Consider the following 27,188-nt stretch of genomic DNA (forward strand, 5'->3'; position numbering starts at 1 on the left):
AACTTACCATTAGAAGGCAAATTCAGCAATAGGACCTGAGGTCAGTAAGACATGGTAGCTGACTGGTGAACCCTTCCTGACCCATCTGACTTGGCAACATGAACACGCTGCCCTCACTCATTAAGCTTGAGATCCAAGCAGCCTTGTTATGGGGCCCCCTATAACATGGCCGAGGAGAGGGAGTGGTTCCATTCCCCCACTTGAAGCCAACTGCTAAGTCATCAAGGCACGAGGAGGGAAAGCACTGGTGGCCAGAACCATTGCCAGGGATTTGCACCCAGTGACAGAGTCCCGGCTAAGCTGAAGCAGAAGGCAGCAAGTCTGACGGATCCCTGTCCCAGCTAATGGCAGGATGGATCTCCAGCTTGGTTATCACCAAGTCTTGGCACAGGACTCTTGGGACAGTGGAGGTGATGGCAGAGTCGTGGGTAACCAGCAACTGCAGACGGAAGCAATCATCAGGACTGCTTCAAGAATGCATCTGGGGGCTTCCCTGGTGGCGCAGTGGTTGGGAGTCTGCCTGCCGATGCAGGGGACGCGGGTTCGTGCCCCGGTCCGGGAGGATCCCACGAGTCGCGGGGCGGCTGGGCCTGTGAGCCATGGCCGCTGAGCCTGCGCGTCCGGAGCCTGTGCTCCGCAACGGGAGAGGCCACAACAGTGAGAGGCCCGCATACCGCAAAAAAACCAAAAACAAACAAACAAAAAGAATGCATCTGGTAATACAAGCTTGGAGAATCCCAGAAACACTTGAGGAAAATCTACCGGAGACTAGAATGTCTGAGTGAGTCCTTGAGCATTTTAAGCTAATGATATTCAGGTTTCATGCATTCATCTGACATACTGAGGTCTTACTACATGCAAGGCACAGTAGCAAGCAGTAAATATGACAAACATGGAATTTATTAAGTTGAATTGGATGAAAATAAAACTGCCACTATTCAACCCTTTTGGGTCTACAAAAATGGCGCTCTCTTATGGATCGACATAAATACAGAGAAAAAGAACAACAGAAAAAAAAAAAAAAAGAACTAACCAGTTACTTGCTTGATTGCAATTGTGGAAAGAGCTATAAAGGAGCAACCAGATCTAACCCAGTCTAGGGAATGGTGTATGTGGTGCTGGTCAACAAAGGCTTCCCTACAGCTACGTTTGAGGAAGTGAGAATGGAAAGGAATTAACTTAGCAAAGGAGACGGAGGGACATCATTCCTGGCGGTCAGCTGCAAAGGCTTTGAAGAGGAGGAAACTGGTCTGTTCCAGAGACTGATAAGGTGACTCAACCCATGGAGACGGGCAGATGTGGTAGAGGAGAAGAGGGAAAATGAGGATGAGAGGATGCTGAGAGAGAAGCAGGAGGCAGTTAGCCCTTGTAGGCCCTGTTTAGGACTTTGGGGTTTATCCCCAGAGATTTTGAAAGCAATGGCATATTATCTGTATCCAAACACTGGCAAAGTCTAGGAAACATTCGGGTCAATAAAGAATGTTCTTTCCCCTTTTGACAGAGCCCGGAGGTCTACAACTACAGGCGGCTAGTATGTGGCTGCGTCAGGACTGGAGTCTAGGTCCTTGCAAAGAGCTTTCACCACCCAGGACGCCACTGGGAGGGTGGCAGGGGTGAAGCAGGCAGCAGGCCAGGGGACTCTCTAGGAGGAGGCCGTGGAGGCCGAGGAGACCGAGTGTGACCCGGACCTCCCTACCCCCGGGAGGCAGCTCAGAGCCCAGCAGTCCTGGCAGAAGCTGCGCACAGAGAAGCAGTAGATGAGCGGGTCCAGGCAGCCGTTGAGACTCAGCAGCGCCAGGCTGAGGGTGTGCAGGACGTCAAGCGTGGAGGTGGCCTGGCACCCTCTGTCGTCGCGGCCCACGGTGTCCTCCTGCCCGGCCACCCAGGGCGCCAGCAGCAGGTGGTAGGGTGCCAGGCAGAGGGCAAAGACCAACAGGTGCCCGAGCACCATTGTCCTGGCCGCGCGCCGGTTTGGACCGTCTGGGGCGAGGGCCGGGCCCGGGCCCGAGGGCGCCGCGAGCACCCGCGCCAAGCTCACATAGGCCGCAAGCACCAGCAGGAAGGCGGCGGGGAAGGCGGCCACGGTGTCGTAGGCCAGGTCCGCGCTGGCGCTGCCCGGCCTGGGGCGCAGCGCATGCGGGGCGGCCAGCGAGGGTGCGGCACAGGCCTGGCCGGCCAGCCGGGCAGCAGCACACATGGCGCGGGCGGGGCCCCAGCGGCGCAGGGCTGGGCGGCCGCACCGAGCCGCAGCGGCACACGCTGGTGAGCGCCTCGAAGGCCAAGGCCGCGTAGGTGGACACGCAGTAGGTGGTCCCGGCCGCGCGGCAGGCAGCCTCCAAGAAGGGCCAGTGGGTCGGGCCCAGGTAGTACGTGAGCCGCAGCGGCAGTGTAAGCATGAAGAGCACGTCGGCCATGGCCAGGTTGAGCAGGTGGAGACGCAGGGCCTGGCCCAGGCGCCTGCCGCGGCGGATGAACACTGCCAGGGCCGCCACGTTGGCCGGCAGCCCCAGGCCCGGCGCCAAGGCGTAGGCTGTGGGCACCGCAATGAAGCCAGCAGGGTCGCCCCAGGGGCTGCGGCCGCCAGCACCAACACCCAGGTCCCCAGCGCTGCTGTTCATCTCGGACCTTGGGCTAGCAAGAGGAAGAGAGGTCACCATGGAGGTTAGCCATACAAGAGCCCTCCATCCCGCCTTCCCCCACCCGACCCCCGTCCTCTTTTCCTCAGTCGGTGGTGGTGGGAAGCCCGGCGAGGGGCTGAGGCCTGAGCACAGCCAGCACCAGCTGGGGATGGAGAGGAGGGGATGGGCTCCAGAGTTATCTGAAGTAGAATGAGCTTGGTGACAAGATGTAGAAAATGAGGAAGAGACAGGAATCCCAGGTAGTTTGGAAATTTCCAACCTTGGCGACTGGGAGGGTGAAGGTGTCCCTCACAGATGGTGTACGGTTCTGACTTGTGGTGCCCAGGTATGTGCATTAATAAGCCTAAGCAAGGCTGAGCCAACAGGGAGTTATGGAGAAACCAGGCTGGAATATAGGGTCCTTCCTAGAAAAAGCCCACGCCTCCCTGCTCCAGTGCCATCCAGATCAGTAGGGGGGAGAGTGAGGCGTGGATGGAGTTATGGACTTAGGATGCAGTGACCCAGAGGCAGGCCCATGCACAGTGACCTTGGACTTACCTTGGTGAAGGTCCTCTCCTGGGGCTTGCCTGGAGCACCCTGGGCAGAGCTGAAAAGGTTTCACGTCTCACAGGCCTTCCAGTCGTGTTTCCTTCCCCCTTGCCTTTTGACCACAAAGAAGTCCTGGGTCTGATTTAAAACTTTGGACAGCAAAGCAAAAAGAGCACAGGCCCGGGAATCAGGCAGATCCTAGATACACACATTTATCTGCCATTATGACCTCGGGCACATTACTCAGCTTCACTGAGCCTGTCTTCTCTGCTGTAAAATGGAGATTAAAATACCTGCCTCACAGTGGTGTTGGGGGGATTATGAGAAAACATACGTAAAACTCTGAGCACTGGCTGACACTGGGGAGATACGCTCCCTTCCCCTCTAGGCAGCACAGAGATAAATGTGTACACTCACACAGGCACACACACAGCGTTAGAGACACGGACACCCCAGTCAAACACAACAGCACAAACACATCTGGGCATATTCCCCCTCTCCCCAAGGGGGTAAGTGCACAAGCCAATGTCCTGTTCCTAGTTGTGGCACATAGTCACACTCCTAGGGTGTTCCAAAACATGGTTCCTCCAATACCAAAATTTGTACTTCTTACCTTTGAATCTCTCAGGCTCCAGTCCTTTCTGGGACCCTGAGTGAGTGTATTCCCTTCTGCCCCTCGCACTCAGCTCGGCCCACCATGGCTCTGGCCCTAACCATCCCACCCTGAACCTCTCCCCGCCTTCCCACCAGATCACTCCTCTCTTACCTCTTGCTGCTCTGGCTGCTGCAGATCTCTTTGGGTTCCTGGGGGCCTGGGTTTAAGGAGCTGAGACAGATGAGAATCCACTGCCACCCACATATCCTAGGCCCTCCCATCAACTGACTAATCCCAAGACATGACATGAAGAATGGGCTCAACAGCTGGAAGGGCTGGAGTCCACCTGTGACAGCTGTGAGCAGGGTTTGTGGGGTGCAGCCAGGGCCCCAAGGGAAGGGAATGTCATTGCAAGGCAAGGGGGCACAGGGAGGGAGATAGCAAAGTATAAGGAAGGCCTCGCAGCTGAATGTCATTGTGCCAACCTGACCAAGGCTTAGGCTGTGGTTTGGGGGGCCCGTTTCCTAAGGCCTGGCTTCTCCTTGGGGTGAGGCAGCACAGCTAAAGCTAAAGATACTCCTGCTGCTGTCAATCCCAACTGCTCCTCCATACCAGCTGGCCAGCCTACTCTTCCAGCACCCTGCCTTTCCTGAAGCTGCTAGGTGGGCCCTACAGCCAAGCTTGAAGGGCCCTGTAGCTGCTAAATCAGCTGACAGGCCAAGCCTCGGTAAATAGGAGCCTTCAATCTAATACCAGCTGTGTGAGGTTTTACTCAAAGTCCTGGTTGGAGACAAGCTGGCTATGGAATCCTGGAAGGGGTAGAGATGGTAAGAGGCCAAGATCCCAGGGTTTCCAGGCTCTACTTTCAAGGGCTTCAAAATTTTCATGCAGAAGGGCAATTCTGGGAAGCAATGGAGATTTAATTACATTGAACCGATCATCCCATCTACCTTCAAGTTGAAGAGCAGGGGTGCCACACCTGCCCACTTCCAACTTTGGCAACTGGTGCAGTGGAAAGTGTGGGTTCTGGAGTCAACCAGGTCTTAATTCTAGTCTCAGGTCTGACACATAGGCACTTAAGCTTTCTGAATCCATTTTCTCATCTGTAGAACTGCTATTTAATAACAAACGCTATTTAATAATAGCATTTACTGAGCACTTATTATGTACCAGGCACTACTGTAAACACTTTAACTCACTAAATCTTCACAGCAACTCTATGAAAATATTTGCCATTATTATCCATATTTGCAAATAAGTTAATAAGTGGCACTATCTACTCTCTCCCTTCTTCTTTGCTGACCACTTGACCAGTGTGGGTAAATCTTAACTTGTCTAAGTCCAACTTGGAAATTCCATTCTCCTTGCCAGTGACTGGTCTAAGAATGGAAATGTGACATAATTCTGTACAGTGGGATGCAAGGGGAAACCTAGGGTCTTCTAAGAGAGCTTTCCTCTTTCTTTTCACCTTTGGATATTATGTGCAAATGTGTTGTCTGGAGCTGCTTCAGCTATTTTGTAACCCTGAGGGCAGAAGTCAATAAATTGAAAGCAGCACAACTACTGAGCCTGCGCTCTAGATCCCACGAGCCACAACTACGGAGCCTGTGAGCCACAACTACTGAAGCCCAGGCGCCCAGAGCCCATGCTCCACAACAAGAGAAGCCACCACGATAAGAAGTCCGCACACCGCAACAAAGAGTAGCCCCCACTCACTGCAACTAGAGAAAGCCCATACACAGCAACGAAGACCCAACGCAGAGAAAAATAAATAAATTTATTTTTTTTTAAAAAAGAAACTGAAGCTATGTTATCTCTGGACCTCTTATGTGACAGAAAGTTTCCTTATTGTTTTGACACACTGTACATGTAGTATACATATACTACTACATATATATGTATTAATATACATATATATGTATACACACACACATACATACACACACACACACCCCTAACTATAGAGAGGTTGCATCACTGTGCTTTCAGACACAAGAAGACCTAACTAAGAGTGCCAGCTTACCTGAGGTTCCCAGCTCATCAGTGTCAGAGCAGAAATTACCCTTCTATAGTGAAGATGAAATGGAGTAATATACATAGACTTCTCTCACTCCTGTGGGCTCCCAAAAGCCATTCCCTAACCCCCAAAGCAATTTGTAGGCTGGTGGCTAGAGTATTTGCATAAATAAATGATTTCTTTTTCTTCACTATTTTCCCTTATGGAGGTACATCACTTCCCAAAAGAACCCCACTGAGGTGAAGATGGTTGGTGATGTGATAGTAGGTACCCTAACATGGTCACTTGCCCTCGAGAATTGTCTCTCACACACACCCTTCCGACTCCCTAGGACCTCTGGGATTCATCACAGGTTCTGGCACTGCTTTAACGTGCAGCATGCCTTAGAGTTGGCTGTTCCCTGCCTCCATCTAGGTGCCAAGGAGCACTTCCCTGGCAGTTTCAGGTCCTGTAAAATGACTTAATGCCCATCTCTGTTAGCTTTACAACTCTCAAGTGCACAAGATAAAAAGGAATGGGAGGGGGCTTCCCTGGTGGCGCAGTGGTTGAGAGTCCGCCTGCCAATGCAGGGGACACAGGTCCTAGCCCTGGTCTGGGAGGATCCCACATGCCACAGAGCTACTGGGCCCGTAAGCCACAACTGCTGAGCCTGCGCATCTGGAGCCTGTGCGCCGCAACAAGAGAGGCCGCGACAGTGAGAGGCCCGCGCACCGTGATGAAGGGTGGCCCCCGCTTGCCGCAACTGGAGAAAGCCCTTGCGCAGAAACGAGGACCCAACACAGCCAAAAATAAATTAATTAATTTAAAAAAGGAATGGGAGGGACATCCCTGGTGGTACAGTGGTTAAGAATCTGCCTGCCAATGCAGCGGACACAGGTTCAATTCCTGGTCCAGAAGATCCCACATGCTGCGGAGCAACTAAGCCCATGAGACACAACTACGGAGCCCCCATGCCACAACTACTGAAGCCCACGCGCCCTAGAGCCCGCGCACTCTAGGGCCCACATGCCGCAACTACTAAGCCTGTGTGCTCCAACTACTGAAGCCCGTGCGCCTAGAGCCCGTGCTCCGCAACGAGAAGCCACCGCAATGAGAAGCCCATGCACCACAACAAAGAGTAGCTTCCGCTCACCACAACTAGAGAAAGACCGCGTGCAGCAACAAAGACCCAACGCAGCCAAAAACAAATAAAATTTAAAAGAAAAAAAAAGAATGGGGAGTACCCCACGTGGCTCAGCAGGCAGAAGCAGGTATACTCAGTACTCTGCCGTACTCGATGTGTAAATTCTGAGCATATAATAAAAACCTTAAAAACGTGCATGCCTTTTGAATCAGCACCCTCACTTTTAGGGAAAGAAAATAAATATGCAGAGATGATTAACTGTGAGGTTTACAATAGTTAAAAAATTGGGAATAATCCAAATGTTTCTCATTGGGGGCTTGTATAGATACATTACAGTACATCCTTACAATGGAATACTATGCACCCATTAACATCAATGAGGTAAAACAGACAGAGAATGGTATTACAGTGTATTAGGTTTAAAAAGCAGATAATAAAGTAGTATATATGGTCTCATTTTCATTTAAAAACATCTGTATAAAGGCACAGAAAAAACTGGGAGGTACAGTTATACAAAGGAATTGAAAGTAGTTATTTGGGGGCATTAAAAGTTTGGGTGATTTAAATTTATTTTCTATTTTCATATGACATGAGGAATGCTAGAATATGTAACATGTACCCCTCAAAAAAGAGCAGTAAATGTCCAAGAGACAAAGCAGGGCCAGGTAGACCAGATGTCTACTTCAACGCTGGCCAACCTTGGGTGTACTGGTAACAAGGTGACATTCTGTGTTCCACCATGTTCCTGCTTTGGCAGTGACATGGCATGAGGAGGCAAGACAGACTCTACTCCCAGGATTCCTTGAATGCACTTGGAGACTTCCTCCTAGGGTGTCTGAACATCTTTTTAGTTTGGACTAAGAGCTAGCAGATATCCAGCAGCAGCAGGAGCCCCAGGCAGACGATGGCTGGGATGCAGGTGTTCAGTGATTCTTTCAGAGACACCAAAGTGAAGATAGCCCCTGGAATGGAAAATGAGGTCCCTGAGGCTCCCTGGGAATGCTCAGGAGATCCAGGAGCTCAGGGCCCTCCAGCCAAGCTGACCCACTCTACCTTAAGCCCTCTCTTGAACACTGCCCCCCACCAACACACACACCCTAAACTAGCTGCACTCATCTCTCTGACCTCCCAGAGAAAGCAGAACCAGAAATCAAAAGTTTCTTGAACTAACGTAGACCCTCTCAGATGGCAAGAAATAGCAACAATCCAACCAAACAGGGCAAGGTGAGTAGGTGGGCATTTTGGAACGGATTCTCCCTGATCCTTCTCCTTTCTCAATCCTAGTGGAGGGAAGAAGGCCCAGGGATTGGTGGTGGAGGTAGTGGGAAAGATCTGAAAATGAAGGAAGCTGTGGAAATGGAAAGAAAGCCTGGAAGAAGGGTGGTAGTGGCAGCAGCAATGGTGACACAAGGCCAGGGGACATAGAAGAGCCTGAAGATGTCTGGCCTTTGAAGCAGCAGCTGTCTTTGTACATCAGCAGTTCCTGTGGGCAGAGCCACTAAGAGGAGGCCCTCTAGGAATGCCTGCCACAGGGAAATCCTCTGCCTTTCTGGTCAGGGGGCCCAGCTTCCTTGCTCTCTGTTTCCACCTGCCAGACACATGAGTCCAGTGGCGGCTGCTACTCCAACCCCTCATCTCAGGGTAGGGGTAATGAGAAAGGGGTAGGGGCTTTTAGGTTACAATATATCCTTATAATGGAAATACCATGCAGCCAATAGAACTGATGACATAGAAGGTATATCTGACATAGAAGAGGGTTATAGTATATTAAGTTTAAAAAGCACTTGGCCTAGTCTGAAGACCATGGAAACTGCAACAGAGCAGGAAATGCTTCTGGTTCCAGATGAAAAGAGTGGCAAAAGTAACGAGAACAGCCAGACTTTTTGCTATCACCCTCGCCTAGAAGTCCCCATTTCACCAGCCCAGTTGCACCCCCCTTACCCATCATGAGCAGTGTCAAAAGCAAGTTGCTGATCTCTTGCAGCATCGGTGGGCCCAGGACCAGCAGCAACCCAGCTAGCAGTTCCAGCCAGCCCACAGCCACTTGGTAGCTCATGGGATCTGGCTGGTAGCCGAACACCTTCAGTGGAAACACCTCAGCGAACTGCACGAACAGGGCTTTCTAGGGGCGGCAGGGAATGCCTGTCAGCCAGAGTCACCAAGGATCCACTGCCCAGATGCTCCACAGAGGCATTCTGTGCCAGTGCCCTCAACGCCCCCAGCAAAGGAGATACTACTCTAGGCCAGGTCCAGGGCTAAGGTCAGCCAGCCTGGAAAGGAGACGGCCTCCCTGGGGGGCTGAGCTTTGGAATCAGAAAACAGGCTTTACGCTCCAAGAAGGGTGGGATGGTGGTACAGAGATGGACTGATTTTCTCACCAGATTACAACCCAGCCCCAAATTCCGGGAAGAGGAAGCTAGGCTTGGGCTTTCTCATCTAGTGCCAAGGCCTTGGGAACTCCGGCGCTTCTCTTTCTGTTTGGCCTGGTTTCTCTTCAGGCTACTATGCAGGGAATATCTGGTGAGGAGGAAGGGAATGGAAGGGGAGATTCTTGTTCATTAAACAGATTCTACTCAATATCATATGCTGGGACCTGGCTCTCATTGCAGTAGACAGAAAGGGAGTTGAGGGGGTCAAAGTGAGTGACTCAGCTCGCTCGCTAAGTCAAGCTCTGTCCTGGGCCACATGACAACTTCACCTGGACCCTTAGGTTGGCTACCTTTGCTGGCTCTCCCACCTCAGCTCTACCTCCCCTACTCAGTGCTCTAAGGAAGAAACTCTAAGCTGTCCGGTTCTGAGGATGTACTTCCCCAAACAACCCCCCACCCTAAGCCAGGCCTGGAAGAAGGAAACTGGCAGAGATCTAGAAGTCTGGCTTATCTGAGGGACTGGGCAGATTGGTGGGCAGAAGGACATGACAGCTTTTCGGAGAGTCTGGAACTAGACAGGAAGTCGAAGGGCGACTTCTAGGCCTCCCTCTCAGGCTCTGGGAAGGGCTCTCTGGATTCTAAGTTAGGAGAGTATCTAAAGTTTGGGTCCTGCTTCTTGACTAGTTGTGTAACCTTTAGCAGATACACTTCACCTTCAGGGCAGGTTTCCTACTCTGATAAGCAGGGATTAATAACCCCCCGCCTCATGAACACCCCCAAGAACTCAAGCAAAGGAAGGAGGGCGCAAAGGGAGCTCGGTCCCTCTCTCTCCCCAAGGGTCCCAGAGTATTCCTCATCGGCTCCAGATCTGCCTGGGACCAAAAATGCCCGAATGGAAGGGAATGTGACCGTCCCCTTCCAGGGAAAATCCAGAGAACTCGGAGGAACTCCCCAGGCAGGGGCCCACGCCTAAGTAGCTGTCCAGGTGCTCCCCCCAGCTCTAGCGCCGTCTGGCCCGAAGACAGGCGGGTCCGCGGGGCGCGGGCGGGCACGGAGAGGCGGGGGCCGGCCGGGCACCTGGGTAACGGCCGGGGTCGCAGCCCCCGCCGCCCTGCGGCCAGTCCCCCGCCCAACCGTCCGCCGCCCACCCCGCGCCGCTCACCATCTGCTCTGACACCGGAGCCGAGATCTGCTCCGAGAGCTTGGCCGCCCCCGTGAGCGCGAAGAAGCCGCCCAACAGGACGCGCAGAGCTGCGAGCGGGAGCGCCATGGCCGCGCCGGCCTCCGCGACGCGCCCGCCTCAGGGTAGGCCCCGCCGAAAACCCGCCCCCTGCCGCCCGTCCGTTTCCTCCCTCCCGGGGCGGCCGGAAGACCTGCGCCAGAGCCGCCGCTCCTCGCCCCCAAGGGGGTTGCCGCCCTCTTTTGGGCCAGCACCAAAAGGCTGAGGCAGGAGACGGCGCTTGGGCAGGGCAGCCCCATCTCACAGATGGGGATACTGAGGCCCACTTGCTCTTAACTAAACGGGCCCCTCCGAATTCAGGGAAAGTCTCCCAGCTAGTATGGACAGAGTAGAATCAAACATGGGTATATGGACGTGACGTGCAGAAGAGCTCTGTTACGGTCAAAAGACGTTGCGCGGCGGGGGTTAGGGAGGTAGGGGAGGAGGGAGTCGCTCCTGCCCTTGCCACACTAGCTTGGCGATCCGAGCTGTCACCTAACCTCTTTGGGCCTCAGTGGCGTCTGCATCTGTAAATGGGGATAATGCCGTTATCAGTTCCGAGCCTAGAGCAGGCCTAGCAGAACGCCTGGCACATGTAAGAACTCAGAATTATTTGTACATTAGTAAATTTATGAAATTATTAAGAATAAATCAATAACTAGTAATTTTAAAATAAGTTGTTCTTTTCTATCATTGCCTGAAATGTATTTTCCCTCTAATATCTCTCAGCTGAAGTTAAAATGGGAAAGGTGTTTGAAAATTCAGGTTCTTACAGCCATGGGTAGAGAGGCTTTCACTGAACAAAACCCTACAGGCCACTCCTGGCCCATCTGCTTTTACCTGGAAATCTATCTAGACCTGGATGAGAAAACTGACAAATTCAGAAAGCGCTCTGGTTTTACTCCCTTCCCCTCCCTCAGCTAACAATGTTTGTTTACATTTTTTAATAAAAATTTTTAAGGCAGCTTTCATGACACATGAAAATTATATGAAATTCATGTTTCAGTGTTCATAAATAAGTTCATAAACTGTGGTTTATTGAACCACACTTTGCGTATTGTCTACTGCTTTTGTGCTGCAACAGCAGAATTGAGTAGTTCCCACCTTACAGCCTGCGAAGCCTAAAATGTTCATTACCCAGCCTTTTATGAAAAAGGTTTGCCAAGCCCTGGTCTAGAGAGCCAGAGAGGCCCCTAACAGGGGTCTCAAACTCTCCTGCTGCTTCCACTTCCTGATAGCCGAGCTGCTTGGATCTTTGTTTTCTACCTACCCACAACCTGCTGGGTAGGTAGCCGGCAGGCTGAAGACTGAAATGTCCTATGTGCTTCTAAAGACCAAGCAGTTTCAACATCCAGGTGTGCTAGCTATTACATTATAAACTGGGCCTTTCATTACCTACATCTTTGTCACTAATCCAAATTATCTGATCAGTTAATAAAATAGCTAAGTTCTCTACCTTGGACTATTATATATAATTATGTATAAATGCATAATTATTAAATTCCTCAATGAAAAGAGAAAAATTATTAAAACACTTATTTAATCACCGAGAACACACATCCACATTAGGAATTTATATTTTAGGATACTTATCTCATACAAAATTTAACACAAAAGTATAGACTTTGATAATAAGCAATATGCACATTACTATTCTTTCTCCTTTACTAATTTTTCTATCCTCGGAATTAAAGATGTGACTGCAAGTCGTAGGGCAGGGCCAGAAACCAACAGATTTCTTTGTTTTGACTCAGTCAAAGCTGAAAATGTAGCATCGCATAAATAAATAGTTGAAAAAGGCAATAAAAATTTCAGTGCCTTTTCATGGAGTTCTGGGTAACTTGCCTTTGCATTTATCCAAAACTGAGTTACAGACATTGATTTAAATACTGATTGTAATCCTAAATCTGACGATAACCGTGCTAGTTTTTCTTCTTCGAAGTCCGTGAGATTACTATTTTGGTGATTCATAAAAGGATTAATTATCCACAAATTTCCTGAACACAAGTCTTCTTCTGGTGGGTAACAGTCATTGAGCATTTGAGAAAGTCCTTCCAGGTGCTCAAAAATAATGCTTGCAATACTGCTCATATTTAAGCCTGATGAGTTTGAGAATTCAGAAAATGAAGGGAACATGTCATAATCATTCTCTTCCATGCGCTTCAACCACATTTTTAACTTTTTCTTAAGTATATCGATTTTATTATACAAATTGAAGAGAGTAGTCATAGATCCTTGGAGACTTAAATTTAGTTCATTTATAAGTGAAAAAATATCTGATAAGTAGGCCAGCTTTGCAACCCATTCCTCATCAAAAAAATATTTGGCCAAATCTGAATGGTTTTGATTTAAAAATATTTCAATTTCATGTCGTAATTCAAATAATCTTGTTAAAATTCTCCCTCTTGATATCCAACGTACTTCAGCATGAAGTGGTAAATTCACGTGCTCAGACCCCATCTCTTCACACAAAATTGTTAACATTCGTGAATTCAACGCATTGCTCTTTATAAAACTTAAAATTTGTGCTGACTGCATAAGAATTTCATGTAAGCACGGAGACAACTTTTCTGCTGCTAAATGTTCACGGTGAATAAAACAATGTGTAAATGCCACTGTATTCATGGCAACTTCTTGAATTTTTGCCCTTAAACCAGAACACCTACCAGTCATGCTTGCAGCCCCATCTGTACAGAGACCAACACAATGCTTCCAGTTCAGAGATTTACTATCAATATATTTATTTATTAGTTCAAATATTTCAAAACCAGTCATCTGAGAAGGCATTTCAATGCAACATAATAATTCTTCTTTTATATCACTACAACCATAATCAATGAAACGAATATAGCACAAAAGAAGGGTGGTATTTGAGATTTCTAATGACTCATCTATCTGAAGGGCAAACCACTTTGATTCTCTGACTTTCTGAATCAGCTGATCTTCAATGTCTGCAGATAGTTCATCAATCCTGTGTCCAATTGTACTATTAGAAAGAGGAATGGTTTTCATTTTGTCTCCAGCACTGGAACCCAAAACTTCTGAACACATTTCTGCTAAATATGGTTTAATTATTTCTTCAGCAATGGAAAATGGCTTTTTGCTGGCAGCAATTTGGAAAGCAATTAAATAAGAAGCTTTCACAAGTGACTTTTCAACTAGTAAACACTTTTTTAAAGCACTGTTTTGACATTCCATTTCAAGAGATTTTTGTTCAAAAAAATCTACTGGTTTGTTTTCTAATTCTGAATGCTTTGTCTTCAAATGATGAGAAAGATTTGCTGGCTTCATGTTTTCACTGGATAAAATTTCTCCACAGATGACACACTGTGGTCTTGGTGAGCTTTCTTTTGATCCCGGACAGATAATAAAACCAACTTTTAAATATTCCACATCATAAGTCTGGAAAAAACCTATTCTTTTTTTCTTTGCAGGTGGAGAATCAAGTTCCGCATCATTTTTCTCATTAGGCATAGATAAATCTGAATGAAATATTTGAATCACTGTTATTTTCAAGAACAAATAAGCAATGTTCTTTATGTTTTTCCCCCACGTTTAAAATTTATATTTTGTTACTATTCATATTTGTCAAAAGCATACACTAATTAAGGTTTAAACACAAACCATAATACTTCCATGATGCCATTAAAAACTGAATTTCTTGGGACTTCCCTAGTGCTCCAGTGGGTAAGACTCCACACTCCCAATGCAGGGGGCCAGAGTTCGATCCCTGGTCAGGGAACTAGATCCCGCATGCATGCCGCAACTAGGAGTCCACATGAGGCAACTAAGAAGGCTGCAGGCAACAACTAAAAGTCCACATGCCGCAACTAAGAAGCCCGCATGCCGCAACTAAAAGATCCCGCATACTGCAACGAAGACTAAGACCCGGCGCAGCCTAAATAAATATTTTTAAAAAACAAAAAAACAAAAAACTGAATTTCTCTTTGCCCAAAGCTTGGTCACTGACTGTAGTAAAACTGTAGGCAGTGGTATGTGTCCTAGCAGTGCCATGTATTCAGTAGATTAGTGGAATTAGGGCTGATGTCCATAGAATACACCAAGTTAAGAGTAAACTATTTTAGGGACTTCCCTGGTGGCTCAGTGGTTAAGAATCCGCCTGCCAATGCAGGGGACATGGGTTTAAGCCCTGGTCCGGGAGGATCCCACATGCTGCGGAGCAACTAAGCCCATGCGTCACAACTACTGAGCCTGCGCTCTAGAGCCCCCAAGCCACAACTACTAAGCCTGCGTGCCACAACTACTTAAGCCCGCGCACCTAGAGCCCGTGCTCCACAACAAGAGAAGCCACCGCAATGAGAAGCCCACGCACCACAATGAAGAGTAGCCCGCACTCACCGCAACTAGAGAAAGCCTGTGTGCAGCAACAAAGACCCAACGCAGCCAAAAATTAATTAACACCAAAAAAAAAAGAATATACTATTTTACTTTTTAAAAGATGGGGAAAAAAACTGAGAGGAGAAAAAAATTTGGCAAAAAGTTCACATTTGGTGAATCTAGATGAAGGGTATATTCATTATGTATATTCATCTAAGGGTGTTCATTGTGCTGTATTTTCAATCTTTCTGAATTTTGAATTTTTCAAAATTAAAGTTGAGGGGAAGGGGGTTAATTATTAGTTTTAATACCCAGTGTCAGTGAAGGTGTAGAGAAATGGATGCTCTCAAACATTGCTGATTGGAGCATAAATTCATATAACTTTTCAGGAGGGCAATTTTGCAATACATATCAAAATCTAAGCCTTAAAATTCTATGAGAGCTTTTGAATCAGTAATTCCACTACTTAGGATTTATCCTAAGGACATAATTAGACAAGTGGAGAAAGATCCATTTATACAGCTTAACTCAATACTGTTTATAATATTAAAAAACTAGAAGCAATCTAATGTCAACCTTAGGAGGATGGATATACATTATATATATCCATACGTTATATATACTGGAATCTATGCATCCATTAAGAATCTCAACGTATATTTAAATTTACGTTGATGTGGAATGATGTTTTCATGCAATGTCAAGTGAAAAAGTAGTTTACAACAGTATACAGAAAACATCCTAATACTTAATCTAGAAATTCAAAAATGTATAAGCACACACATACCCACATATACAGCTGTCCACAGATCCCTTACTACCTTCCACATGTGAATGTGTATTTAATATAAATTCATGTAAACGAAGAGTGTATCATTTTTACAGGAATATAAAACAATCAAATTTACTGAGGAAGGAAAAGAGAATTCTCCTTGACTCCTACCAAAAGAAAGGCATCCTACATAAAAACTCATGGTTAGCTGTTGACAGACTAAGCTTTTACTTTCATCTTTTGGCTGCGCCGCACAGCACATGTGGGATCTCAGTTCCCCAACCAGGGAACGAACCCGCACCCCTCGCACTAGAAGCGCAGAGTCTTAACCACTGGACCACCAGGGAAGTCCCCCGACTAAGCTTTTAAATATATTCTATGAAGTAAAAGTAGCATTAAAAACAAAAATCAAAAAATGTTTTGGGCAGAGTAGCCTATAAAAGTAACTGAAAACATAAGGGTAGTGGGATTAAAAGCAGTTAACATGGATTGGGGCAAGAGTGTACAATATTTTCAAGTATGAATTCAAATAATTTTCCTAATCACCAATACCTCAGACATATAATTATACTCTTAGTAAGTCAATTCAGTATTTAAACAAAGAACCAAGGTTAAATCACTAATACTTTTAACTAAATTCGTATCTTAGTAATTATAATAGCCTGTCTATACATTTGAAAAGCAGTGCACATGTACAGAAGATGCTTGTCCACTCTACACATAATGCTTTGCGTGCATATGGATTCAATTCAGTAGTTATTAGTGTTAATGACAATAAATACAAAAGGAATCAATTAGATGTTCAAAGTATGTGATCCAAGAATTGTTTTCACATTTAAGAAATTGTCAATGACTTTCTTTTCCTTTCTTAAAAAATCAAAAACAAGCACACAAAACAGAAAACAAACTTACTACATGTGGAAAGCACAACAACACATACCTGTCTGACATTCCTTGTGTTGTGTATGTGGTTTGCAAGAGGTGGCCTTGGTCTGTGTGACGGGTTTGCACAATAATGCTTTGTTCTTTAAAAGCTTCAAAGACTGGGAAGACAGAAGTTTCATGGCATCTGTCTGTGTACTTCCCTAGTTAAAAAAATCCAGAAACCAGAGAGATTTTTTTTAGTACCTTCTCACTGACTAATATTGCTATCAGTTGAAAGGTGACATATATCAAGAGAAATATAATTCTCTAAAAGAGTGGTACAAGAAAGTTGCTTTGGAAAATATATACTAATTCCTAATTCTTCAATCAGTATCAGTACCATTTATTGATTTAAAAAAATACTCTGCCAATAATAAGTACAATCAAAACAAAGAAAACAATCTGATTAGGACAATTGGCTATTCAGAAAACTTAGATCCAACTTCAGACCATATGCAAAAAAATATTCCACATCGATTAAAGACCTCAACGTGAAAAAAATAAAACTTTAAAATCAATGGAGAATTTTCAAATAACCAGAACTCAGAGGAAGTATTCTTAAATAAAACACAAAAGAGTTAAAAATATAGTAGAAAAGGTTGATACAACTGACCACCTTGAAGTTTTAAGCTTTTGCAAACAAAGGTCTTAAAGGGTGAAGGATAAACAACAGAGTGGGAGAACGTATTTAAAACATGTTCTTTCATTCAGTAAACATTTACTGAACGTTTACGACAAGCCAGGCACTGTCCTTAGACCTGGGCATACAGCAGAAGACAAGAAAAAGTCCTGCTCTTATGGGCCTTACCTTCTAGAGGGAGACACAGAATATAAACAAGTAAAACAAATACATAATGTATAATTCCAGGTAGTAATAACTGCTATGAAAGAAATAAAGCAGGATAAGAGAATGGAGAGTGACAGCGTGGAGCAGAGGTAATTCTGGAGTAAACATTTGAGCAAAGACCTTATGAATATTCAAAAGAGCATGTCATGCAATGCCTGAGGTCAGAGGATTCCAGGCAGAGGGACTGAGATGCAAAAGACCTGAAGTGGGAAAGAGCGTGACATGCTTAAGGAACATCAACAAGAACAAGGCTGAAATAAAGTTAAGCCAGGGCTAAAATGATACATTTGGAAAGGTCGGCAGAAGCCAACTTGTATAGGACCTGGAAGGTCTTAGTAAAAAAAACAACAGAAAATTAGGATTGTACTTTAAGCATGATGGGAAACCACCGAACAGTACACAGTAGCCTCCCTCATCTGCAGTTTTGCTTTCCTTCGTTTCAGTTACCCATGGTCAACTGCAGTCTGAAAATATTAAATGGAAAACTCCAGAAATAAACAATTCATAAGTTTTAAATTGTACACCATTCTGAGTAGCACTATGGAATCTCTTGCTGTCCCATTCTGTCCTGCCCAGGAAGTTAACCATCCCTTTGTCCAGCGTATCCTGCCCATTAGTCATTTAGCAGCCATCCTGGTTGTCAGCTTGATTGCCGTGGTGTCACAGCGCTTCTAGTCAAGTAACCCTTATTTTATTTCATAATGGCCCCAAAGTGCAAGAGCAGTGATGCTGGCAATTCAGATATGCCGAAGAAAAGCCCTAAAGTGTGTCCTTCAAGCGCAAAGGGAAAAGCTTAACACTTCATCACAACACCTACGTTTTTCACCTCACTTCATCACCTCATATCACCACCACAAAGGTGAATACAGTACAATAAGGTATTTTGAGACAGAGATCACATTCATATAACTTTTATTATAGTATACTGTTATAATTGTTCCATTTTGTTAATCTCTTACTGTGCCTACTTTATAAATTAAACTTTATCATAGATATGTATGTATAGGAAAAACATAGTGTATATATAGGGTTCGGTACTGCCCATGGTTTCAGGCATCCACTGGGGGTCTTGGAACGTATCCCCCACGGATAAGGGAGTACTACTGTTATTTAAATTTACTTTTTAAATAGGTGATAGAGGCAGTAATTTTGAATGACGTAACAATTCAAAAGGTATAAAAGTGTATACATGAAAAGTAAGTTTTCCACACCTGTCTGCCATCTATCCAGACTCAGTCTTGAACACAGTGTTCCCAGTTTCGTATACATCCTTCTAGAGATGGGCTATGTAATTAAATAAGTTGCTTCTGACTACACATGGTAGCATATTATTAGCAAGGCTCAGCACCTTGCTTTGCCACTTAGCGAACTATCTTGGAGGTATTTTCATAAAACTTTATACAAAGCTGCCTAGTAACAGCTTTATACACTGAATATACTACATGTAATTTGAAGAGTCCCTGCTGCTAAACATTTAAATGTTACAAATCTTTTGCTATTATAAACAATGCTACAATAAATATCCTTACATACAAATTGATTCTTCATGTGCCAGTGTATCTGTAGACCAAGGTCTTTCTCTTTTCCTGCAAAAGCTTTCTTGTTTCCATTGGGTCCATGGCTTGGGAGAGGGCTCCAGCGTGGTTAAAAAGCTGCCTAGTGGCTGCAGGAAGAGGCTCAGACAGAAGCCCTGACACCGGAGGATAACAGAGGGGCCCCTCAAAGGCAGCTGGGCTGGAGGCTCCTAGCCCTTCTTGAGTTGAGGGTGGCCCCCTCAAAGATATACTCGCCCAGCCCAGCCTAACACCAGCCAGTGTGTCAGGTGGTGGCCCATCTTCTTTATGAGTTTCATCTCCTCATCTATGAAGTGATTCTCCAGGACGTCACAGAGATGGGGGTCTGCACAGGCAGAACCAGGGTATGAAGATCCAAAAGGGCCTGGTTCAGGCTCTTCTCCACAACCATGGTGGCTTCCATGGCATCCAGGGTTTTACCCCACTCATCTTGGGACAGTTTCTGCACACCCTGGAAGAGGATACAGCCACTGCGCTGGTTTTGCATCTTCAGGAGACTCGGAAGAAGTGGCCCACACTCTCCAGAGCCACATGACCACGGCGGAAATGGATGCTCAGAGAGTGGTACGTGTAGGAGGCCAGCAGAGGCAGGCTGACCAGGCGATTGACGGAGGCCTCCACCTTGGTGGAATAATTCTGACCAGTCTGGGAGTTCTTGGTTGACTGGCAGTAAGGACGATGAATGTGCAAAATATACCTGAAAGATAAATTCTTAAAATTGGAGTTCCTGGGTAAAACGGTATTTATGTTTTAAATTTTAATAGGTTTTACTAAATTGCCCTCTGTAGCAGTTTTACCAACTGCCATTGGCAATATGTAAAAATGCCTTAACAGTGTAATTCATCATTTTTATCTTTGCCATCTGATAAAACTGTAGTTCTAAATGGCATTTCTCTAATCTTGAAGTTGAATTATGTTTGCATGTGTTTAAGAACTATTATTTCCTGGTCTGTAAACTGATGGATCATACTTTTGCCCATGTTCCTAATGGGTGTTGGGTCTTCTTACTGACTCACAGACACTCTCTACATATGGAAAAAAATAGCCTTTTATGGCATAAATTGCAACCTTGTTTTTTTCTGTGTCTTTGCCTTTGAAATGTAGTTGAATTTTCCTTACAAATCTTTTATGGCTTTTGGGTTCTGTGACATATTTAGACAGACTTTCCCCACTTCTGCACTAAAATTCTTTCCTATACTTTTTCCTAGTACTTTCATTATTTTTTAAAACTTAAAACTTTTCTCCATCTAGACATCATTTTGGTTTAAGAGGTAGAAATCCAACTGTATTTTCTTCCATATGTCTACTCAGTTGTCACAACACTATTTACTGAATAATCTAGATCTCTCCTACTGATCTGAACTGCCACCTAGATTGTTTCTAAATTCGCATATATATATATATATATATATATATATATATATTTTAGGTCTATTTCTAGACTTCTTTTCTATTGAGCTATCCATGGCTTCTTGTTGTTTCAACTACGTAGCCTTATAAAGTCTGTTGTATAACTGATTCACTTTGCTGTACACCTGAAACTAACACAACCTTATAAATCAACTATACGCCAATAAAAATTTTAAAAACATTTTTTTAAATTTGTAGTTATCCTATAGTTTTGGGAACTAGCTCTTCCCCTTCTCTATTCTTCTTTTTTCAAAATTTCACTGAAGGTTTTTAAAGCACTGGAATGACAATCTGATTTGCGTTTTAAGATGATCATTCTGGCAATAGTGTGGAGAAAAAAAACTGCAAAGGGCAAAAATGGAAGGAGGAAGACAAGTAGGAGGTCACTGCAATGCAGAAGAAAGGTGATGGTGGCTCAGACTAAGAAGACAGCAACAGGAGTGATAAGAAGGAACACTGGAGAGGAAGTGTGGGGGAAATAAAACAGCTCTGCTTTATTTGAGATGGCTATTCACAATCTAAGAGTAAATGTCAAGCAAGCAGTTGGATGGATACGTGAATCTAGAGCTCAGAGGTCAAGGCAAGAGAAATAAATCTGGTAATCAGCCACCATCTAGGTGGTTTAAAACCACAGGACTATAATGAGTCCCCTACAAAGAAATGTAGATTGACAAAAGGAACAAATGATTGACCTAGAAGCTGAAGAAGGTATTTCAAGGAATGAAGGAGAGATCAACTGTATCAAATGTTACTGAAAGGATGAGTAGAATAAGAACTGAAAATTGACCACTGGATTTGGCAAAATAAACACTGATGGAGATCTTGACAAGAATAGTTTCAGTGGAGTGGTGCAGACAAAAGCCTGACTAGAGTGAGCTAAGGGAAGATAACAGATAAGGAAATGGTGGCAGCAAGTAGAGGCCACACTTAGAGGAGTTTTTCCAAAATGGAGAGCAGAGAAATGGGACAGTAGCTGAAAGGTCATGGTGTTAAAGAAGGATTTTTTTCAGGTAGGAAAGATTACTGCATGTTTTTGTGTTGGTAAAAATTGTAAGTAGAAAGGAAGGTAAATCCAGAATATATAAAGAAACCCAGGACTTCCCTGGTGCAGTGGTTAAGAATCTGCCTGCCAATGCACGGGACATGGGTTCAAGCCCTGGTCCAGGAAGATCCCACATGCCGCAGAGCAACTAAGCCCATGCACCACAACTACTGAGCCCACAAGCCAGAACTACTGAGCCCTGCGTGCAGCAATGAAAACCCAATGCAGCAAAAACTAAATAAATAAAAATAAACATATTAAAAAAAAGAAATCCATAAGAAAAAGACAAACACAAATATGGGGAAAAATTAAAAACAGGAAATTCAAAGAAAATTCAAATGTTCAAAAACAGAAATATAAGCAAACACACTAGTAATCAGTGACATGTAAAATAAAACAAGATATTACTAAACAGACTGGCAAAAGAAAGTTTAAATCTGACAACATAAAATAACAATAAGGCTGTGGGAAATAAGTACAAAAATAAACTGCTGGTGGGAATGAAAACTGGAACAGCCACTCTATAGGGCAATTTGAAAACTAAAAATGCAAATGCACTTTGTCGCCAAAATTCCATAATTCCATGTCTACACTAGACAAACACCTGCACACGTGCACAAGGAGACACAGAATGTCCACTGTAGCAGATATTTTTGATAGTGAAGCAATCTAATGTTTATCAATAGGCAATAGATAAATAAAATATGGTCCCTATATACAATATTATACAGCAGCAATGGGAATGTAACAAATCTATTAAATATCACATGGATATTTTAAAAAATAACATTATTTTCCATGGATGTGTATATATGAATGTGAAAGATTAAAAATGGTCTGAAAGGACACACACCAAACTCAGAACAGTAGTTGCATCTAGGGTTGTGAAAAAGGACTGAAGGTAGTGATTCATTTTTTAAAAAGGAGAAAAAAAGGGAGGGTAGAAGAAAAAACAAAAAAACTGTGAGCTAATAAGCCAAATCTATCAATGGTTAATTCTGGATGGAGGGAATACAGTAGAACAGGGAGTTGGCAAAATACGGTTCATGGGCCCACCACCTGTGTTTGTAAATAAAGTTTTACTGTTCCAGTGTTTTACTCACTCATGTATTGCTATGGCTACTTCTGCACTACAATGGCAGAGGTGAGAAATTGTAACAGAGACTGTATGCCCTGCAAAGTCTAAATATTTACTCTCTAGACCTTTATAGAAAAAGTTTGCTGACATTTGCAGTATATTCTCTTCTTTGCACTTCCCTGTATCTCACCTTTCCCCCAAATTTAAGACCACTTAAATAACCTGAAGAGATTCAGACCAAAGTCCCAGAGAAACAAAGAAAAAATTCTAAAACTGTCAGGTTTTTTTAATCATAAAAATACTACATTATTTATTATTATACTTTTTATAGACTAAACTGAAAATATTAATCAGAACTATTCTGTAACATAGTTTAAATGATTGGTGAATTACAGAAATACTCCATATAGGGAAAACATATATAGGGCAGTCACATTTAATATGAGGGATGTGTTCCTGAAAATCCTGAACAATTCAAAACCAACATAATTCAAGACTAATTGTCCCACACATATAAAGTAGAGGAGGGATGCATTATCAGAGTCATAAGCCTATAACCAATATAGAATATTTTTATAATACATATTAATAATACTTATTAATATAAGGTACATTAACAACGATTCATTATACAGTTAGGCAGTTAATAACAAAATTATTAATTCTACAACATGGCGATCTATTAATAATGTAATTTTAAGATATAATTTAATGTACAATACATAGCATACATATAGACACAAAATTAACTTACTGATAGTTCATTAACTAATGTAGTATACTGCCTGAAAATAATTAAGTAGAGTTATCACCATCTTCCAACAACACTAATAATGGGAGAGTTAAGAGATATCGAACTAAGTAGGATAAACTATCTCTCCACATTACGGCGAAAGCTGGTCTGATTCCCTGGAAGACTTTTGCTAAAGAATGAATCTAATGAATCTAACGTGGTTTGTTTTTTTTTTCTCATTTTTTCTTTTTTCACTGAGGATTTCTTGATATGCAGACACACTGTCCGTCTTTCGCCTTGCCACTGTGGAACCGCAATCCACATTTGGATCATCTTCAAATATAGCAACTGGTTGCTGAAATATGGTCAAAAGTCTATGCCAGTCACTTCACTGCTAGTTGATGTGTTAAAGGCCCAGGCTAATTGCTGGGGCCCTCTTCCTTTGTTTTTCTAATTCTAGCAAGTCTTCCTTTATTAATCCCTGGGCAACAACCCAAGCAAAATTTCAACATTCCTTTCAACAACCTTGCACAAATTTACCTTCTTTACCATTTTCATAGCTTTTTTTTTTTTTATTAATTCATTTAGTTTTGGCCGTGTTGGGTCCTCGTTGCTGCATGCGGGCTTTCTCTAGTTGTGGCGAGCAGGGGCTACTTTGTTGCGGTGCGCAGGCTTCTCATTGCAGTGGCTACTCTTGTTGCGGAGCACCGGCTATAGGCGAGAGGGCTTCAGTAGTTGTGGCTCATGGGCTCTAGAGTGCAGGCTCAGCAGTTGTGGCTCACAGGCTTAGCTGCTCCACGGCATGTGGGATCTTCCCAGACCAGGGATTGAACAAATGTCCCCCGCACTGGCAGGCGGATTCTTAGCCACTGCACCACCAGGGAAGTCCCTTATAGCTTCTTTATTAGCAGATGTTATGGTGTCTTCCAAGTTAAAGCCTCTTTAAATTCTGGTAAAGCTGAAATGTTTTGATAGCTTCAGTGTTAGCAGATACAGCTGGCCTGCTCATTTTTATATTCTTAAAACCTTGGTGGGCTTTAAAATTGGAAAGCCAGCCATGACTTGCAGTAAACCTTTTTGTCTCAGTGTCGCCTCCTTTCAAATCATCAAAAATACTTCATGCCGTAGCACAGATGATAGCTTGGCCTTAGGGACGCATTATGGCAGCACTGATTTTGCAGCTGTGTTGCCAGGATTTCTTCCATTTATTCCATTATCCTTGCCTGGTTACAAGATAATTTTGTGAACTAAAGAATGTACCTGCTTTAATACTGCTTTGGGGTTTTTTGAGCATTATCTCTAATACTCTGCAGGGTGCACTCTCCTAAATTAACAGCATGAGATATCATAGCAATGGTCTGGCCTTCTTCACAAAGTTTTATCACATCTAACTTCTGCTCCAAATTTAGAATTTGGGGCACATTTTTTAGTATAGCAACACCACTTAATGAACATGAATGACGCTGTTATATGATATCAATATTTAAAAAAAGATTTGAATTGTATCAAGAGCAAATGTTAAGAGAGCAACACAACAGTCACTGAAAACATTAACTCAAGATCTGACACATTAGGTTCGTGTGATACTGATAAAGGATGATAGGAATTTTGTTTTCCTGCTAAAGTGATGCTGACATAGGACAACAATGAGATAGTCTGCAATTCTTTCAGCCTGCCAGATTTGAAATTATATATTTCTTTAAATTTTTTTTTAAATCTTGGGAAGTTTCACAATAAAGTGGGAATTTAAATATATTTTTATTTTGCACTATTTTCAGCCTCACGTAATTCAAAGATGCATAAAACAACAATATACTGAACTTTTTCAAGAGACCTTCTAGTCTAAAAGAAAAATACTTGAATGTAGTAAAAGAGAAAAATAAGCAACCAGACGGAATTAACAAGTATTTAAAGAAACTCAGGAACCAGAACACAAACAATAAAATCAGGAATGCATTCTTATTAATGATCTAACTTTAAGATTCAAAAACAAAAATCAGTGTATAATATATTACTCTACTTTTTAAAAAGACTAAGCAGCAAATAGACATGAACTCAGACATATATTAGAAGGCTATATCCAAAATGAAACTAAACCCAAGGGGCATTAATCAGGAAAATATTTAATAAAACTTACATCTTCAATGATCTTTGCTGCCTCTTTAGTATTAACTGCACCTGTTATAAATTAAAACATACATTATCCCTAGAATATACAGAAGTAAACACTAAAACCAAGAGGTTACTTTCCTCTTGCTAAGGTGGTCTACAGCCTAGTCCAGAATTTCTCAAAAAGTGGTACAAGGAAACTTGGCATCAATACTACCTGGGGTGCTTGGTAAAGGTAGGGATTCCTGGGCCTAATCCCATCCTACTGTATTAGAATCTCCGAAGGTAAAGGCAGTGATATTAAAATCAATTGGGAGATTGGGACTGACATATATACACTAATATGTATAAAATGGATAACTAATAAGAACCTGCTGTATAAAAAAATAAATAAAATAAAATTCAAAAAAAGGGCTTCCCTGGTGGCACAGTGGTTGAGAGTCCGCCTGCCGATGCAGGGGACGTGGGTTCGTGCCCCGGTCTGGGAAGATCCCACATGCCGCAGAGTGGCTGAGCCCGTGAGCCATGGCCGCTGAGCCTGCGCTCCACAACGGGAGAGGCCACAACAGTGAGAGGCCCGCGTACCGCACAAAAAAAAAAAAAAAAAAAAAAAATCAAAAAAAAGAGATAAATAAATAAAATCAATTGGGTTCTTAAAAAAATAAACTATACATGCCGCTTGCTACCCACTTCCCTCAGAGACAGAGGGGCATGTTTCCTCATATAAACATATATGTAAACATTACCAATAAGAGCTATTTACCCTAGACAACACTCACCTCTACAGTCTACCCAAATGCCTTTACATCAAGTCATACCTTTTAAAACAACATTCTCTGTGAGCTGGGCAGGAGATATTTTTGCCAATGACACCACATTGGTTATAACTGGTATTGTATTTGTCCTTGCAGAAGGGAGCTCCACTGAAGCAGTTTGTGCCTTAGAAATATTTACTGATTAAAATAGACAAAAAGGTAAGACCTAGTATAAACAAAAGGATCACACACACACATTAAAAAAAACCCTGTTTAACAGCTAAGTTTCAAGGTACAATGCAAATATCTAACTCTGTATAATGTTGGGTTGGGTGATTCTGTTCAGATTAGTGTTCATTAGGACTTAAAGGGTACCTGATTCTCTAAAATTATAAACTTCAACTGATACTTAATAGGTGAAAATACAGGTATCAGCTTCAGGATTAACCGGACTTTTCCGTTAGTGAATACTAAAATTCCTACACCTAAGCTTGATTCAAATAAAAATTTAACATGCTAATTTTTATAAGTAAGTTGGTGATGTAGCTGTCCATCCACATAAAAACAGTGACTTTGTTAACCCACATTATACAATGAAAATTCTACCACCACCCTAACTGGTCTTACGGAATGAATGATAACACAAAAGATTAGTGCAAGGCATATGTGATTAAGGTGATGATTAATAAGATTGCAAAGGCAGACAAAGGCCAGACTTTAATGTCAAAGCACATGAATTCTGTCAATTCAGCAGCATGCCAGGCTTTGAGGAGAGAACATAACATCAGATGTTTTTAGTCTAACTCAGAGAAGTGCTACTTCAGAGAGCTACTTTCAGAACATGCCACATATCTATTCATCTGGATATTCTGACCACATTAGCTGTCCTACTTGCAAAATTATTTTATTCTTAGCCAGGAAAAACTTCGCTACCTGTGAAGAACTGGTCTACTTTATTTTTTCTGATATAATTAATGTGTTGTTCTTTTTTCCTTGGCTACAAGCAAGCTCTGGATCAAATCTGACACCAGTCACAACAACCATATTAACATACTTATATCCTCTTCCTTTGTTTGCCCTGATGTTCTGTTTTTATTTCTGGTTTATTAACTGAAT

The 27,188-nt window shown here is 43.5% G+C and overlaps 2 protein-coding genes across 15 annotated transcripts in view; both read right to left on the reverse strand.

Moving 5' to 3' along the window:
* Window positions 1-436: 436 nt before the first annotated feature.
* LOC307186218 (P2Y purinoceptor 2-like) lies at window positions 437-10,447 on the reverse strand. Its single transcript, XM_079921117.1, is given in 5 exon segments — window positions 437-2,065; window positions 2,067-2,631; window positions 3,177-3,316; window positions 3,934-3,993; window positions 10,434-10,447. Coding segments are annotated over 2 exon segments (975 nt in total). The 5' UTR covers window positions 2,619-2,631; window positions 3,177-3,316; window positions 3,934-3,993; window positions 10,434-10,447; the 3' UTR covers window positions 437-1,642.
* ZMYM6 (zinc finger MYM-type containing 6) overlaps window positions 6,225-27,188 on the reverse strand; it is a 50,641-nt gene continuing 29,677 nt past the window's right edge. For 3 of the 14 annotated variants that reach the window (XM_079921007.1, XM_079921011.1, XM_079921008.1), the window contains 4 exons: window positions 26,136-26,270; window positions 25,346-25,386; window positions 16,541-16,685; window positions 12,053-13,972 (listed from right to left, as the gene is read on the reverse strand). In XM_079921007.1, coding sequence (XP_079777133.1) covers window positions 12,141-13,972; window positions 16,541-16,685; window positions 25,346-25,386; window positions 26,136-26,270 — 2,153 coding nt within the window. In that variant the 3' untranslated portion in view covers window positions 12,053-12,140. Of the gene's footprint in view, window positions 7,865-12,046; window positions 13,973-16,540; window positions 16,686-17,051; window positions 19,643-22,505; window positions 24,432-25,345; window positions 25,387-26,135; window positions 26,271-27,188 lie in introns of those variants that run through there. The other 11 variants (XM_079921005.1, XM_079921006.1, XM_079921000.1 and 8 more) reach the window with 9 other exon arrangements.

Source organism: Stenella coeruleoalba (genome assembly GCF_951394435.1).
Source record: "Stenella coeruleoalba genome assembly, chromosome: 1".
Lineage (NCBI taxonomy): Eukaryota > Metazoa > Chordata > Mammalia > Artiodactyla > Delphinidae > Stenella > Stenella coeruleoalba.